The sequence below is a fragment of the Melanostigma gelatinosum genome, assembly GCF_949748355.1.
Source record: "Melanostigma gelatinosum genome assembly, chromosome: 9".
NCBI classification, from domain to species: Eukaryota; Metazoa; Chordata; class Actinopteri; order Perciformes; family Zoarcidae; genus Melanostigma; species Melanostigma gelatinosum.
Window position 1 is genome coordinate 12,244,763 of NC_136642.1, and position 15,882 is coordinate 12,260,644.

The window sequence follows — 15,882 nt, forward strand, 5'->3', positions numbered from 1 at the left end:
GAGATCGGATTAACTTCAACAACAGTCAACAGGAATTATTCAGACTCTTTGTAGTGTAATCTCAGGATGAAGTCACGGTGCGTCCACTGAAACTTGCTCCACCAGTAGATAAGTGTCTCAAACACTTCTGGGATTACATTCGGAACGTATTGGGGAATCTCCCATTATTCTCTATACAGCATGGGAACTGAAGAATGTTTTTAGTAGTTTGCTTGAATGGATTTCAAAAACGCATAATTTCTCCATTTATTTTAATACAACAGGGCTTTGGGAAATGAACAATCACGTAAGTTCAGTTAAAGCTGCTGAAAACATGCACCAGTAATTCTGTGTAAAACTTTCCACGTAATAAATCTCATTCTAACAAAGTTAAAAACATAAAGAAAAAAAAAAAAACTATGCCTCTACGCATGAACATTTACACAAAATCAAAGTTTGACTCCTGCACAGTCTGATGTGGCCAGAGGGATGAGAAGACGGAGGTGTCGCATCTTGGATTGTCATTTGTAATACCTGCTGGGACCATCAGAGTACCTGTTTGGACCTGCAGAGAGACAACATGCCAAAAACAATCAACACAGAAAGATGCTTCACGTACATTTAGTCTCCCGTGTCATTTCAAGAATGAGCAACAGGGATTTCTTTCACAACCTTCCACATTTGACTCACGGGTGCATCAAATGGAAAGGTCGACGGGAGACTGTGTTACGTACCCAGGAGACTGCTAGAAGGGAATCGGTCGCTGCTGTTGAACATTCTGGAGGTGGTAGAGGAGAAGCTTGTGGAGCTCATTGACATGGTGTTCAGACTAGAACCCTGAGGAGGAAGTGAAGACAGAAAATGTATGAGAACACAATGCACATGTTGCCAAATACACTTTTACTTGTGTCAACAACTGAGAAATCCGGACACATGCAAATCTGGTTTTCTGAGCGAGATCAAATGAAAATAGATTTATCTTTAACACTCGGTTTTAAATATGGAAACGGCTGTGTGAGTAAAACCAAGCTCCATACCCTCGATACGCTCCTCAGTCTGTACTCCATCAGCACATCTGTCAGCTTCTGTGTCACCTTCAGCACCAGCTGTGCGTCATTCTCGTTCTCTATCCGGAATGAATCCTAAAAATACATTTAAAAAAAAAAGTTACTATATGTTTCAATACAAAGATTGAATAAAATAGCATTGACACAGTAGCTAAGCTGTGGAGGAACCCGAGGAATGGGACACGTACCAGGTAAGTGAGTAGTGTATTAGAACGGCTGCTACTATCTGGAGCTGCTCCCATCAAGCCCGGCCTCTCCAGTGGTTTGTCCACTGGTCTGTCCAATAAGCCACTCCGGTACCCATCAGTATGCGTCCTGCCTGGGTCCTCGAGGAGTCCTCTCCTTCCATAGCCATCTCTTCCACCGCCTGATCCAAAACCATCTCCAGTCCCAGCCGGGTGATGACCCATACCATCTGGGAAAGGCCTTCGATCCATATCACAGCCAAGGGAATCTTGCCTGGTCGGGTAATCAAAGCCACTGAAGTCGGGCTCCCCGTAGTCTCCCTCTGGATAGTCAGAGAGAAGACCACCCTGAGAAGGAAACTCCCCTGGAAACCTCGGGTCAGAGAACCTGGGACCTGCGAGAGCTGTTCATTTAAATACAGTTATTCATTAGAAAAACAGCACACGTGCACAGCGTTACGTAGATTATGCTTCAATGATAAGGACTCACCAAAGGGTGGTCCCTTGGGTCCCATCCCTGGTGCTGTTGGAGAAATAAATTTAGGAACAGCAGTACCTGTGAGAGAGGAAAGGACACGAGAGATGTTCACAACTTCGGTTACCGACGAACAGGAAATACTTTGTTGCTAAACTGTTTCATAGCAGAGTAACTTACGGAGTCCTTTGAAAGCGGGTACTTCACAGGGCTCCTTCAGAATCACCTGAAAGTCACAAAAGGAATAGACAAACGTCAAATCCACAATCATAATGTATGAAATAAGTAAACCTAGCGCTCAAATATAAACATGGGACATTGATTGATAGGACTCAGTGAAGGCAGGGCCATAACACAGGAAGCCCCCTGTGGGGCCTGTGGCCCTCGTCAAATGAGACCTTAAGTGTTGAGTTTGGACGAAAAATCACACGTAGGGGAGTGGCAAGAAGAGTTGAGATCCCAGGGAAACTGCCTTAAATGAGGGAATATATGTTGGTATGTAAATTAGGCTAAAAGGGACACAAAGCGTATAATTATGAGTTAAAAGATGAAATCTAATAATCATTATAAAGTGTGTATTAGCTAACAAATGTAGAGTGATTTAACAAATCTAAAACATAATGTGTAATCGGAGTAGAGTGCAGTCTGTGTGTGTGAAAAGGAGAAAAGAGGAAGGAGCAAAGGTGGGGGCCTGTGAGGGGGAGACCATAACAGATGATGGATGTAGTCCGGGAGAAACCGGACACACAGGTGGGCCTTCATTAAGTAAGAGCGCGCCTGCAGGGAAGATTGGGGAGATTTCCACATGCAAAAACGAGTTAGGCAAGAACGGCCACACAGGGAAGGAAACCAGACACACGCGGAGCTTGATTGAGTAAGAGCGGGCCTGCAGGGGAAATTCCACATGCAAAAACGAGTTAGGGACTTCCCTAAGCACGTACACAGAGTAAATAATGTCATGTTAATCACATGTTCCGAGTTAACCTCTTTAAGTGTTGGGGTAAGGGAGGGGGCGAGGCAGCCCAAAAGTGTTATAAAAAGAGTGTGTTACAGCAGAGGGGATTCAACGCGGGAGCCTTTCCAAGTGCTCCACGGAGAAAGACACTGGACCTCGTTCGCATCGGAGGACTTCGTCTCTGCTCACGGAAAGAAGACCGCCGTTCGCGAGCAAAGATTAAAAGACGGAGAAATTCCTCTCCCCCCTGCCTGACTTTAACAACTAGACGACGGATGGACACAGCCACCCTAAAGACTTTGTACTGAGCCTGAAGGATCGCTGCACGGACTTCGTTGGCCGCGCAGGAGGAGCTGAAGGGTTCAGGCTGCTGACTACTCGGGGTGGGAATCGCCAGAGATCTGGCAATACTTGGGTCACGATACGATATTACGATAAAATCGATACTTGGCGTCCATGTATCGATATAATATCCCCACTCAAAATATCACGATACTATGCTGTCTCGATTTTTTCCCCCACCCCTACCGACTACCATAGATTTCATCTTCTCACCAGTACTTTACGATAGACATTAGTTTCGAATGATCATTATAAGCAATAAAATCTATGGCCGGGAGGATGAAACAAGACTTCTCTGCCATTGCTGCAGTGATACGTGTCTAACTCTCACCTTGAGTTGCCCTCTTCCCTCGGACTTCTCCACCGCAGCAGAAATTTCTTTAATTGCCTTCCTTACAACGGGGTCTTTGATGGCCTCTTCCTCTTCATGTACGACCTTCTCAGGATGGACCTTTTTCTGTGTACAAGGCAGGGAAATGTTCAAATAGTACAAATCATTTTGCCACATCAAGCCTTTGCTGCAGATTAAGAAACCAGCAATACTCACCAAGTATCTGAAGCTGTGCTTCCAGCCTCTTACGTGGGCGAGCATATCATGCTGCAAGCGGGAGACGGCACAGAGTTTGCACTGGTAGTGTGGTGGGACGGATTTACTGGGGCTGCGGTACTCCCATACATACTGAAGACCTGTAGACATGTGACGGTCATTCATTATGGGAATTATATTCCATACACCAAGGGAAGGAGGTCAAGTAGAATTATGTGAGGGGAAATAGGGCTTCTGCTTACCAATGACACACTCGGTGACTGCCTTCAACAGTTTGCTGAGAGAGGGCATGGTCTGGATAGATGCCCCTTTGGAGAATACTGGAATAAACAACCGCGGTCAACACGGAGCAAAAGCTTTATAATGATCCACAACTGAGACGACAAGGCTTGTGTCCGAAACACGAGTTCACAAACCCGTGAGAGAAATAATGATGGTTGAGAAGACACTGAAGTAAAGACATTGTGCTGTGTTCTTGCACTACCTGCAGTGTCTGGGGATGACCAGTGAATTTCATTCTGTCTAGATGAACTGAACAACCATTAGAAACCCAAACTCATGTGTGCTTTTGAAGCCTGGGGGGGGGGGGGGGGGGGAACGGGAACAGCAGTTCTTGGCTAACCCCCATGTAGGCCCAAAGTGGGCTGCAGGACACCAGCTCCCATCATGCATTGGCTCTCACTGTGTCCAACCACAGGAGTCACCTCTGTGTCGCGCTAATGAAGCAGGCCAAGTACGAACACATAATAAAATCCTGTATTATCTGAAAAAACTATTGTTACTCTGATTAATTAATAATGTATTTCAACAAATTATATCTCAAGCCAGTGTAGCACAGGCATCTGAATAAAAAAATATTTCTGCATTCAGCAGTGTTAAATATTTAACGGTGGGGGAAAAAAAACAACCATCCCAGCACAAAAAGTGTCTTAAATCTTCATCAGCAACCATCAGATGTGCCGCTGCTTTAAGACCATGTGTAGGTGTCCCGATGGACTAGTGGAGCTTATGGTGCTGGTCTTTAATGTAGCAACATCTTAGGAGAATGGGTTGAAATTTCTAAGATTGTTCAGTATATTTCTTGTGTTGAAAATGTTCTAAAATAGCAAAATTGTGGCAAGATATTGAAAATTGCTTTAGAGACTATTTTCTGCAGTGGTGATTTCCACAGACCAGCGCTATGGATAGCACCACAACAGTCCCTGTATCTGAGAGTGTGAACCTCAAAGAGTGGTGAACATGCCACGAAGCAGGGAAATCAAGATTTCAAGCTTCAACTCTCAGCACTGGCACCGTGTATAAAGGACTTACCTATATCAGCAGAATGCTGCGGCTGCTTTCTCTGTCAATGGAGGGAATAAACCCACATGAAGGAGAGAGACACATACAGGCATTAGTGACAGGATGACACTTGGCAGAGGACTGAACTCCTCGTCCATGTCCGCCACAATATATATGCCATCGCGACATGACCTCTGCATCAAGCAGTGGCAGTCAAAGAGACAAGTGTGTACATGGATTTCAAGTCAAGTAGTTTTTCTACTTTCTGGATTTTTCCAGGAGAATGAAATTGAGATGTTGCACCAAGTCTTTGTTTTTCTTCCATTGTGTAGTGTGGTCTTACACCAAGTGTGGTGTGGTTGGGAGCCACCTAAATCTAAGTTTGACTGACTAAAATAGCAAACACACATGATCTGACAGCAACCAAACATTGACCTCCTTTTCAGGAGGAGCAAAGGGAGGGTGAGGTAGTTCCTTCAACATTTTGTGGCCTGGATTTAGGTTCATCTCTTGCTACTATCACGGCAGTTACTCAACCTGACACAACATGAATTTCGCAAGGGAAATTCAAAATGCTGCATGTGGCTCATAAAAGAAAAATATCTGTAATCTGTGTTAAATGTAATTAACTTGTAATCAATAGTAATGTGTGTAGTAATCGCAGCAGCAATAGTCTGCATTGCAGCTGATTTCAATTTCATGTAACTGCTTTCAAAACAAATATTTGTCAGAGGGTCCCTCCAGGAGTCTTTTTGGTTGTGGACGTGACAGCACTCAGGTGTAAAAACTGAGTAGCCAGTAGACATTGGTTCAGAGAACCCAGGTCACATCCCACATACAACTAAATGTGGAATCTGAGAAAAAGTGTAAACTTTAAAATCAGTTTCAGAACCCTGCAGAAATGTTTGCATTGTGAAGCCAACGAAGTGGACTTAACAAAACTGGTGCAAAGAAATTCCTTTAAAACCACAACAGTGATGCCACTGGCCACAGATGTGAGGCCCAGACCACTGAGTGAGGGTCTTCATACACCAGGGTGCAAAAAAACACACAATCCTGGGAGCACAATGGCTGGCACCAAGTCCACGTGCCAAAGGACTGCTGCTGCTGCCTGACTCTCCATCAGGCATCAACACAGCCAGACAGTGTACAACAAAGATCAAAAGGAAAACATGTTTCCTTCATGAGCGCTCAGCATTACGCATGTGAGGAGATACGAGTGTATTTGTTTGCGCTGTTATTAGCTGTGTACATGTTATTGTGATACTTACCCTGGGATTTCTCTTCTGATTTGACTGTGGCCCATTTTTATGTGCAAGCTGGTTGACTGAAGCGTGAGCCTCCATTTCCTCAGTTTCTCTCGTCTGTGGGACAACGAAGGTGATCGCGTCAAAAACAATCATATGACAAATAATCTTCAACGCAGAGACACGCGCTCGTGAGTCGTTATTGAGTTATGATCTATGTTATTTTATCCGAGCATATTCGTTTTTATATGTTGTTTTGTTTCATCTCAGGCCCAGCCGAGCCTTAATTTGCCCGCTTCTTGACAACATTACGCTAGTTCCGAACAATATCTCAGCAAATCCAAACAACAAAGACCACAAGTATCTCCACTAGTTCAACAGAAAGACACGAGTACCTAACTTACCAGTTATTTAATGCAAACTACGAGTTCCTCGAAGCAAACGATCGGCAGTACAGCAACAGCGATACGATGTTAAAAAAAACACAATTCCAAGACCAGGGCTGCTTCCGAGATAATAGGTAGCGGTGGTTATTGCCTGTCTAAAAAAGGACACCATTTAACTGTTAACTTCGCGCTTGACAACAAAACTCTCAAACATGAATAAGTCACATTGCCAAGCCATTTATAATTAGATAATTTATAATTACAGTATTTATTTTATCCATTAATAATTATAATGTTTCTAAGGCACTTGTGAGGACAACTAGATAGTACGTTCGTTTTGTGTGCCAAGGCTTACCGTTACACCTTGCTGGAGAGAAATTGAACCAGGTATTGAACACGTTTATATTTCTCATGACACTTGGGGACAACTTTTGTATTTGATTAACTCCAATGACAAGTATGAAATACTGCTGGGGCATCTTAAAAAACGTATATGGGGTCCACGTCACGTTACACGTTTTATATCGTTAGCTCCGGTACACTGAGAGGACCCGAGGGATCAACACGAGATTGAAAACAGAACATTTTCTTTTCATACGTGTTGATAATTGATAGCAGGGGGCTACTATTTACCGATATACACCGAGTGAGCGTTTGCTGCTGTGTAAAACTATCACGGTAGTGGCCGAGTCTTTTTTCAATTGGTAAGTTAACGTTACATGAAGAACTGTCATGCATGATGTATAGTTAGCTACAAGCTAGCTACCTCAAGTTAGCTGACGTTAACACAGGTGCCGACCGTTATGATTTAACGTTAAACGCTCCCATAGTCTTGACTATTTGTACTGTGGGTTTGTACAGACTATGCCACAAAATGTGTTTTTGAATGCTCTAGCTGTCCGTACCAAACGTATGGAAGTGGTTCTGTATGGTTCTTACTGAAATAAATGCGCTCACTGCCATCATCTCACGTGCATGCCTGGTTACAGACTGCAGCGATGAAGTCCAAGAAGAAGAAGAGACAGGATGACTTCCAGAAGGTCAAGTTAAAGGTGGGGAAGACGAAGCCCAAAGCTGATAATGCCACCAACACCAACTTCCGCTCAAAGGGAATTAATATAACCAAACAGCTGACGAGAGACACAAGTGGCCCCACCACGCACAGACACCTTGGTATCAATGTAAGCTCTTTACCTGTCGACCAACACATTCTTTCACTACACATTCATTTTTGGAATGCTTTTCATTTCTCTGCTTTGTCTCTCTTTCCTTCTACTGCTCCAGGACCTCCTGTCTCAGCTCCACCATTACAGTGGCAATATAAAACACAGTGCCTTGTTGGGTTTGAAAGAGTTGCTGTCGCTCAATCCGTCTCTGTTGGAGCAGCATCTGTCTCGCCTGCTTTCTGAAGTGGCTGCTGTTTTCACAGACAAGGATGGCAACGTTCGTGTGGCAGCTACTCGTGTGCTCAGGTTAGCGAAGCAACAGCGATTGAGGAATACAACAATAAAATATTTTTCTTTTAATAAATAACGTGGGCTTAACTGTGAAATTGTTCCAGGTTCATTGCACAGTCTGTGCCTGCAGAACGAGTGGCTCCGTTTTACCCCGTCCTCAGTGCCCACCTATCTTGCGCCATGACCCACATCGAGCCAAGCATTCAGGAGGATGCCATGAAGATCCTGGATGTGTTGCTGGAACACTACGCTGCTCTGCTAGCAGCACGGCCTGCAGTACTCATCACTAACTTCCTAGAGTTGATCTCTCACAGACAAAGCAGTGGAGGAGCCAACAAGACCCAGGATGCTAAGGGATGGACCTGGGCACTGTCAGTCAACCCTAGCAGGGCTGTGACTAGTCAGCAGTGGCGGCTCTCTGTGCTCCTCAGGTATTGAGGCCATGTGCACACAGACTCTAAATAATTTAGTGAAATCAAAGTTCTAGCTGCTAATGCTTTGGTTTGTGTCATTTGTATTTCAGGCTTGGGCGCTTTCTGCAGGCAGTAGTTGAGGAAAGACCAGTGGAGGAAAGTGATATTTTTATCCCAACTGAAGGAGCATTTGGCCCCAGTGGAGAGGGCAAGCTTACACCTCTGTATCTCAACTGGGAAGAACTCACCTACAGCAAGGTTGGAGTGAAGGTGTATGAGCATTCTGGGGCCAAACCAACCCCCCAGTCCACCTTTAGACTCAGGTACAACAACAGAAACTCCTGTTACCATCAAGGAATAGGAAACGGAAACAGGATTTATATGACATAATCAATAAACAACTTTTTTCCAGTTGATTTTAAACTATTAGATTTCATCTTAATCCTATTCTTTATTTTATTCTATCTCTGTGTAGAGCGGAGGTGAACCATGGACCCACGGTGGGTGAGGATCTGGACTCAGCTGAGGCTGTTCAGAGCTTTGCAGCCACAATGGTGCCTCTTCTGCTTGAAGTTTGGGTAGAAGCCAGCACCAGCGACTGTCCCTGGAACACCACTGAGGGCGCTCACCTGCTCAGCCCAGATGCCATGTCGGTAATGTTCCAGGTGTTGTCTATTCTGCAAATGCTGAGAAAACTGGCACCGCGGAGGGAGCACCAGGAGGCACTGGTGAGAGGAGAAGCATCACACGGTAGTATTCTGTACTAGAAAAGGTTTACTAAAAATGCCTTGTCTTTGAGTAGGATGCATGGTTCTACAAAGAATACCTCCGAGATTTCAAGCAGTACTTCATGAAAAACTTTCCCTATGGTTCTCGGGACACACCAAAACATAGAAAGAAGGTTGATCTCAAAAGGTAAGTAATATTATCATTGTATAAACTACCCAGGATCTGGAATCTTAACTTCTGTTATGAAGACTTTTACTCGCTCAAACGACTGTAATCCCTCTGCACTTTCTTTTAGGAGTAAGCAGACTGCAGCCGTCCCAGGATTGACAGTGGAGCCTCTGGCCCTAAACATCACACTGTGCCAAGTCATGGTGTCCCTCAGCCAGAGGCAAGGACTCGGCCGAGAGACGGACGGAGACTGGCTGACACCTCTCAGGACGTTTGTCCGAGACACTCTGGGCAGCGGAGTGAAACTGAGCTACAGGCAGCTCCACATGCTACTGGGGACTGTGTGGAAGATGGTGTTCACACAGAGAAGCACAAGTAAGCGTGTGTCTGATATTTGTAACATAAAAGTATGAATGGGTTGGTTTCCAGATACTAGTTGGTGAACTAGAATATATATTTTAACATTAATGTCTGTATGTACGTTTTGAATTTGTGCAGCAGTAACAGAGGATCTGTTGGCAGCGGTGTATGTCTACTATAAGCAGAGGCACCTGACTCTACAGACACGATCGCTGCTGCTGTCGTTTTACAGCAAGCTCTACCTGCAGGAGCAAGGAAATACACACATAGCGAGGTAACCTCAGTCATTGTTGTTCAACCTGTGGGAGATCAAGCTGGGGACTTACAATGCTTGTACACAGCTAACGGCAATAGCTCCGTATTAAATTTGATTTTCATGAATTAAAACCCAACTTGCAGTAGAAAACACAATATCCTGTCACAATGGCATGATAGTCTTGCAGTGCCAGACTACAACATCTCACAACCTCAGCTTTTGTGCGTTACAACCACAGACCAGTGACTGTTTAGGAAGCAATTTTGTTCATCCAGTCAAATACATGAAGGGGTAATGAGGATCATGTGTTGTATAGTCTACATTAAATAATGTCTTACTCAAGCTAGTTCATCCAGGGCTGTGCCCTCGCTTAAGACTTTAAAAATGAAGTGGACGGCAAAGATATTTTTCCACTTGGCTTTTGAAGCACTGCGCTCTAATGTTCTTTATTTTTAAACATTTCTACACTATTTGTCTGATCAACAATTGACCTCTGGTGTCCCAAATGAAAATTCCTAAGATTCCAAAAATTCCACTGCCTTTGTATAACCAGACACGTCGGCCCTAACTGTAACTCTGGCTGCCTTTGGTTGATGTGCACCTGTATGTTCTCCGTCTCTCTGAAGGAGTAAGGTGCTGTGTCGTTGGTTGGCATCTCTTCCTGTGCAGTTGTTCCAGCTGGGCCAGCGTAACCCAGCTCTCTCTGCACGACTCATCCTCTCAATCCAGGCTGCCGCCTCTCGAAAACACAAAGACCTGCTCAACAGTCTGCAAACACACGCCTGCATGCTCTACGGTACGCACACTCAATTAGAGGGACCAACAAAGGGTCAATGATCATAGAAGGTTTTGTGATATCAAATATCATTAATAATATTAGATAGAATTATCAGATTTATATCACAGCCGTGCCTGAAAAGCAGACATCACCAACTCGCATAGGACAGAAAACTGTCGATGTTTGTGATTTGAAACTTGCAGTAAAAGTAGGCTCTCTAGTTTGATGTTTTTTATTTCCACGACTGAATTCCTGAAAAATAAAAGTATTCTTGTGAAAAATACATTTTAATTCCCATACACAGTAAATACAATACAGAATGCAACAACGATGGTCACAGTACCAAAGACAAAACTGTTACCATGCCAGGAGAATAATGAACCACATGTTACAGCGTACTTTCTCTAGGAGGCGGTGTAGCTCCATGTTTCCCACCACAGACGGCTTTGTAAAACTGAACTACGACCAGACATGGAAGGTGGTAACAAGCCCGGCCATAGCCACCGCTCTGAGGGTGTTAGGGTAGTTGGGTTGTTTTGTGACAGAGGGGGGGCCGTGAGAGGAGGGGTTCGGATAAAAAAACTGCCGCAGAGCCAGCAATTCACTATCACAAGACTCCTTTTGTCCGAGGGCTTCTGACATCAGCATGTGCGTCAGAGACGGACAGATGTAACACACACACACACACACACACACACACTCACACACTACCTGAGCCCTCACTGTCGTGGCTCTGCCCGTCTGTCCCTTTTTTTTCACTAGTTCAAACAGTCTAGTTTCCCAGGTATCTCTTTAATTTTCTTGTTCATTTTCTTCATCTTATATCTCCAGAGGCTGCAGTCCATTGCTGTTTCGAAGTAATTATATGTGAATTGTGTGTGTGTGTGTGTGTGTGTGTGTGAAGATCCACAGGAAGGAGTTATGGTGCTTTTACCGGTAGAGTCCCAGCAACGAATGGTGCAACTGCTCTACTTTCTGCCCAAGATGTCCCCGTCTCTCCTGGCCAACCTGAGCCACTGCTGCACCGCTGGTCGAATCTCTGCCGGCCTCACTGCCTCTCTGATTCGTATCGTACACTTTCGGTGAGCTTGGAAAACCCAACACACCTGTAGAGGCCACATGAACTCAATTTATTGCCATATGTGTGTGAGGAGACACTCCTGTTTAGGAAAAACAATTGTCAAACTGTTCAGTATCAGTAAATAGTGTTGGACACTCAGAGCACTTTCTCCTGACACCCTCAGGTGGCAGTGTTGCACTTTCACAGATTGATCCCAGACCTGTTGACAGGTGGTGATGTGGATGCCCTGTATATTTACAATATTCAACTTACTGGTGACAATAAAAGCCGTTTCTATATTTTTATATTCTGTTACACACCTGTCCTTGGTACAGTGTGTATATCTGCCTGCATTTGTGTGTCTGGCCTTCTGCGAGTGCCAGTGTTGTATAAATGTAGAAGGAAGGGAGCTGACTTCAGATAGGATGTGTGTATAATGGGTCTGATACAAAGAGCTCTTTGGGAGGCTGGAATGCAGAGTCGTCATGGAGTATCGAGGAGACGGTTCAGTCTGCATGTGCCTCCCGGGCTTCACAAAACACACTTGTTATTCACTCACATTTTTACTGTTAAAGATCTATCCTCCCCTCGGGACAAGGAACTTTATTTCTATGCTCTATTATTCTCGGTATGATGCTTTAAAAAAAAAAAAACAGGGCGTCATGAATAATGATAAGAAATGTATAACCAGGAAATTGTAATTTTGAAATTAAGTGGTGCGTTCAAAAGGTAACATTTTGAAAGAGTTTCAGAAACTACAAGCTGTTAAAATGTTTTGGCGCTCAGAAAGACGCAGATTTCGAGTTGATAATTGTCCACCGTGTTCACCGATTGTGTTGTGTAGGTCATCTTTGAGCGGCTGGTCGGTTGGGAGCCAGGAAGCGGCTCTGCAGGACGTGGACTACATCAGCTTCTTGTTTTCCACCCTGACGGGATTCTCGTCGGACAAGCTGGCATCCCTGCAGGAGGCCGGTGACGCCCTTCCTCCCTCCCCTCTCTCACCGCTCAGCCTCTACCCCACGCCGCTGGAGCAGTTCACACACCACTGGGATGTTGTCGAGGTGCGTTCACTGCACACTCATAATCACCCCAAACCTCACATACATTATACGTTTTTACCAAGGCCACTGCCTATCAGAAAGATGCAGACACAACTTTGAAAATAAACCTAGAAGGGACTTGGAAGTGGAAGAGGCATTGTTTTGAAAATTGAAACGTGTTGATATTCTGGACACAGCTGTGGTCTTTTCAGTGTCCCCTGGTCCCTCTCCGTCTCTCGTATAGAGCTCAGAGGGTGGAAGCTTTATCGTGGCGCTACGGCTGAGAGGGGAACCTTTATCGCGTTGCGCAGGTTGGAGATGCGTGGTTATCGGGCATAGCGCATATGCACAAATGCTAATGAGAGCCCATGGCATGATGGGAGTGACATTTTTGCACAGGAAATTACAGTTAACATTACTATGCCCTGGGGCGTGTGTGTGAGCAAGTGGGGGGGCTTATAATCACTAATTCAGCTCCTCAATTAAGCCCTCAGATCCTGCCTCTCTCATCTCCCTGTCTGAGTCAATCACAGGCAAGTGATGGTAAGGAGGAGGGAGGGGACTCGTGGTGGTGAGGGGGGTGGGGCATTAAGGGACGGACCGTGTCAACTCTGGTTCGACTAATGAGACGGGATTGTTTTTAATGACGGCGAGAATGCCAACAGGTGCTCCGTTCTGACACACGCTGGCTCGCAACGCGCTCCTGCATTTCAGCACGCAATTTGATAAAAAGCTAATGAGAATTTGATTTGGATTTAAAGTTAATGAGAAAAAGCGTTGCCTTATTTTTCACTTGTAAAAAAAAAAGTTTGTGGCAGCTTCTCGTCTCCCTCCCAGTGAGAGTGAAATGTAGATGCTGTTTAGTGAATCTTTACTTTGGTAACGATGAAGTAAAGGCCTTTCCTTATTCAGACAGAGATGTAGAAATGTCCATTTACAGCAATGATGTGGTTTGTCTGACAAATGCAAGTTAGAGCTGTTTTTCTTTAATTTCCTCATAAATCGTTTCTCCGTAATGTCATTACTGCTATTTTTGTTTCACAACGCTGCCTTTGTTTGTCTACTAAGAACAGCTCTTATTACCTGACATTACACATCTGGGAATGTGGAGTGTTTTGGTCAATGTATCAGATACTCCATGAAACTATGAGAACAGTTTCCCTAGAATTGACGTGTTTTTGGCATAACTTGTTATTTGATCTAAGTCTTTACGTCGCAGCTTCAGTAGTCCTGAGAAAATAAGCCTTAGTGCAGTTCTTTCTCTGGGATCCACTGCATAGAGTTAAAAGCAAAAACTCTGACCAGAAAACCTTTCAAATCTCCAACTGAAAGCCCAAAGCCTTGTGGTTGCATTGCTAAAATTAGAAATCTCTATCACACTTGTAAGCAGTTTATCACTGAAGGAATTCTATGGAAAAAGCTTGTTTAATATGAAATGATGTTTTGTTTCATTCACAGGAAGTCTGCCACTGTCTGGAAACTCTGGGTTCAAAGTCTCAGTGCTTTGACATCCTACAAAATGGCATTTGCAAATACCTGGTAAGAAACTGTGTTCATCAAGCAGGAAACAACTTTTTAAGAATTCTCAATCACGGTTGTTTGCGTAGTTGTGCGCTTTACCGGTGTTGTCTGAATGATCACCCTGTTCTGCGTGTCAGGCCAAGTTAGCGGTGGTGCCTGACAGTATGGTGGCCGGGCTGCTCAGAGCTGTCTCCAGATTACTGGACCTGTCCATCCTGCCCATCGAGCCCATGCTGCGCTTCCTGTCTCAGTGCTGCCTCAGCCTGCTGGCTCTGCTCATCACCCTGGAGCAGGAGGTACCGGCCGAAACCAACCACAAGAGGTGTGTGTGTGTGTGTGTTGAATGACTACAACGAGACCTCCTGTTGATAGGAAATCTTGACCTTAATAGTAGCAGTTTGCCATTATCAGGCGATGAAGACGGGGATTTAAAACACCTCTGTGTCACATTTTTCAGGGAGGCAATATGGGGTGCCTGTGTGTCGGCGTTGAGCTCTGTTCCTCGCCTGCTTCGAATGGTTCTGCAGTCGATGCGCGTTGGAGATCTGACTGGAGAGGAGCGGCCACAGCTGGGACAGATCCTGTCGCTGCTGCTGCAGCACACGCCGATCCAGAACCAGCTGCTGGCCAACGCCGCTCTGCTGCAGGAGATCATACAACAGCTCACGGTAGACACGGCTCCCGCTTGAAAATTCACAGAGATCGAGTTAAAAGACGACAACTTTCGATGGAGAGCTTAAGGATGCTGACGTCTCTCTGTATGTGTTTCAGAGGTATTCCCGGGGAGCGACCAGGGAGCAATGGCTGACGGACCTGCTCTACTGTTATACCGTCTCCGTGGCTCACGGCTCCTCCGCTCGCCGTGGAAACCTGGGCCTTCGAGACATTTACTGACCGCCACCTGGTGTGTTTCCCAGTTCACCCTCTCAAACATCTCACAGTGACTCTGACAAACAAAACACTCACACAGCACAAAAGTGACGACATAGATACGACACAACTCTCAGACAGGAATACAGTCGAGTGACATGTTCGTTTATTACGAGTGACAATGAATTCTTAACATTCTTGTTTGAGCAGCTCTAGTTCTTTTAGTGTCTTGAGCTGCTTTATTGCGTCATTCTTAGCCTGGTAATCGTTTGTCCTTCTTTTGCCTTTTCGGAGTATTGTTGCAGAATGTTGTCCAGTGTACCTGGCCACCTTTGATATGAAAAAAGGTTGAAAAAAAGCGATAATAAACTTAAATCCAAGTGCGCTGAGTTTTGGGTCTATTTTTATTATATTTCTTATAAGGCAATAAAAAAAACAACATTCAGGTAAATTTAATGTTACACAAGATGAATGGATTATTTTTGTGCAAAGGCATATTTAAGTAAATACAAACTGCATAGTTCAGAAATACATCTTTCTCCTGAGATGGAAAGCACTTAGAGAGCAGACTGTTGTGTGGAGAGTAACTGTGTGTGTCCGCGGCTGCAGGTGGGCTATCTGTATGACCGGCTGTTGATAGACTGCCTCATTCTCCAGAACAGGAGGAAAGGTTATCTCAGTGTGTGTGCGAGAGCGATGGAGAACGAGGGATACGGCGTGTGTATGTGTTCCTTCCACAATTGATGAAAGGTTATCTTTTACACAC

General features: G+C 44.8%; 2 protein-coding genes across 4 annotated transcripts; one reads left to right on the forward strand and one right to left on the reverse strand.

Annotated features, from left to right (window-relative positions):
- Positions 1-232: 232 nt before the first annotated feature.
- Positions 233-6,578, reverse strand: LOC306782800 (uncharacterized protein). 2 transcript variants are annotated; one of them, XM_079276247.1, is made up of 12 exons: positions 6,483-6,578; positions 6,103-6,195; positions 4,862-4,892; positions 3,793-3,870; positions 3,551-3,690; positions 3,335-3,460; positions 1,887-1,932; positions 1,722-1,787; positions 1,235-1,635; positions 1,017-1,121; positions 714-816; positions 233-544 (listed from the first exon to the last, which is right to left on the reverse strand). In XM_079276247.1, exons 2-12 carry the CDS (start codon positions 6,175-6,177, stop codon positions 501-503), a joined length of 1,215 nt encoding a protein of 404 aa, XP_079132373.1. In that variant the 5' UTR covers positions 6,178-6,195; positions 6,483-6,578; the 3' UTR covers positions 233-500. The 2 variants fall into 2 exon arrangements, with proteins under 2 accessions (XP_079132373.1, XP_079132374.1); XM_079276248.1 differs by lacking the exon at positions 4,862-4,892 and having other exon boundaries at positions 6,483-6,528.
- A 222-nt stretch (positions 6,579-6,800) lies between these two features.
- Positions 6,801-15,517, forward strand: tex10 (testis expressed 10). 2 transcript variants are annotated; one of them, XM_079275673.1, is made up of 16 exons: positions 6,801-6,851; positions 7,454-7,645; positions 7,749-7,936; positions 8,026-8,352; positions 8,445-8,657; positions 8,810-9,062; positions 9,137-9,249; positions 9,359-9,606; positions 9,730-9,865; positions 10,474-10,643; positions 11,530-11,707; positions 12,530-12,746; positions 14,184-14,264; positions 14,384-14,568; positions 14,704-14,914; positions 15,018-15,517. In XM_079275673.1, exons 2-16 carry the CDS (start codon positions 7,463-7,465, stop codon positions 15,138-15,140), a joined length of 2,826 nt encoding a protein of 941 aa, XP_079131799.1. In that variant the 5' UTR covers positions 6,801-6,851; positions 7,454-7,462; the 3' UTR covers positions 15,141-15,517. The 2 variants fall into 2 exon arrangements, with proteins under 2 accessions (XP_079131799.1, XP_079131800.1); XM_079275674.1 differs by lacking the exon at positions 6,801-6,851 and adding an exon at positions 7,026-7,168.
- The last annotated feature ends 365 nt before the right edge of the window (positions 15,518-15,882 follow it).

Bases quoted from the DNA above. Each gene is read 5' to 3' on its own strand.
- LOC306782800 (XM_079276247.1), bottom strand. From the start codon at position 6,177: ATGGAGGCTCACGCTTCAGTCAACCAGCTTGCACATAAAAATGGGCCA. The intron at 4,893-6,102 runs GTAAGTATCACA...CTCCATTGACAG, and splicing joins ATCAGAAGAGAAATCCCAGG to AGAAAGCAGCCGCAGCATTC. The intron at 1,636-1,721 runs GTGAGTCCTTAT...TTAAATGAACAG, and splicing joins ACCCAAGGGACCACCCTTTG to CTCTCGCAGGTCCCAGGTTC.
- tex10 (XM_079275673.1), top strand. From the start codon at position 7,463: ATGAAGTCCAAGAAGAAGAAGAGACAGGATGACTTCCAGAAGGTCAAG. The intron at 7,937-8,025 runs GTTAGCGAAGCA...AAATTGTTCCAG, and splicing joins GCAGCTACTCGTGTGCTCAG to GTTCATTGCACAGTCTGTGC. The intron at 12,747-14,183 runs GTGCGTTCACTG...TTTCATTCACAG, and splicing joins ACCACTGGGATGTTGTCGAG to GAAGTCTGCCACTGTCTGGA.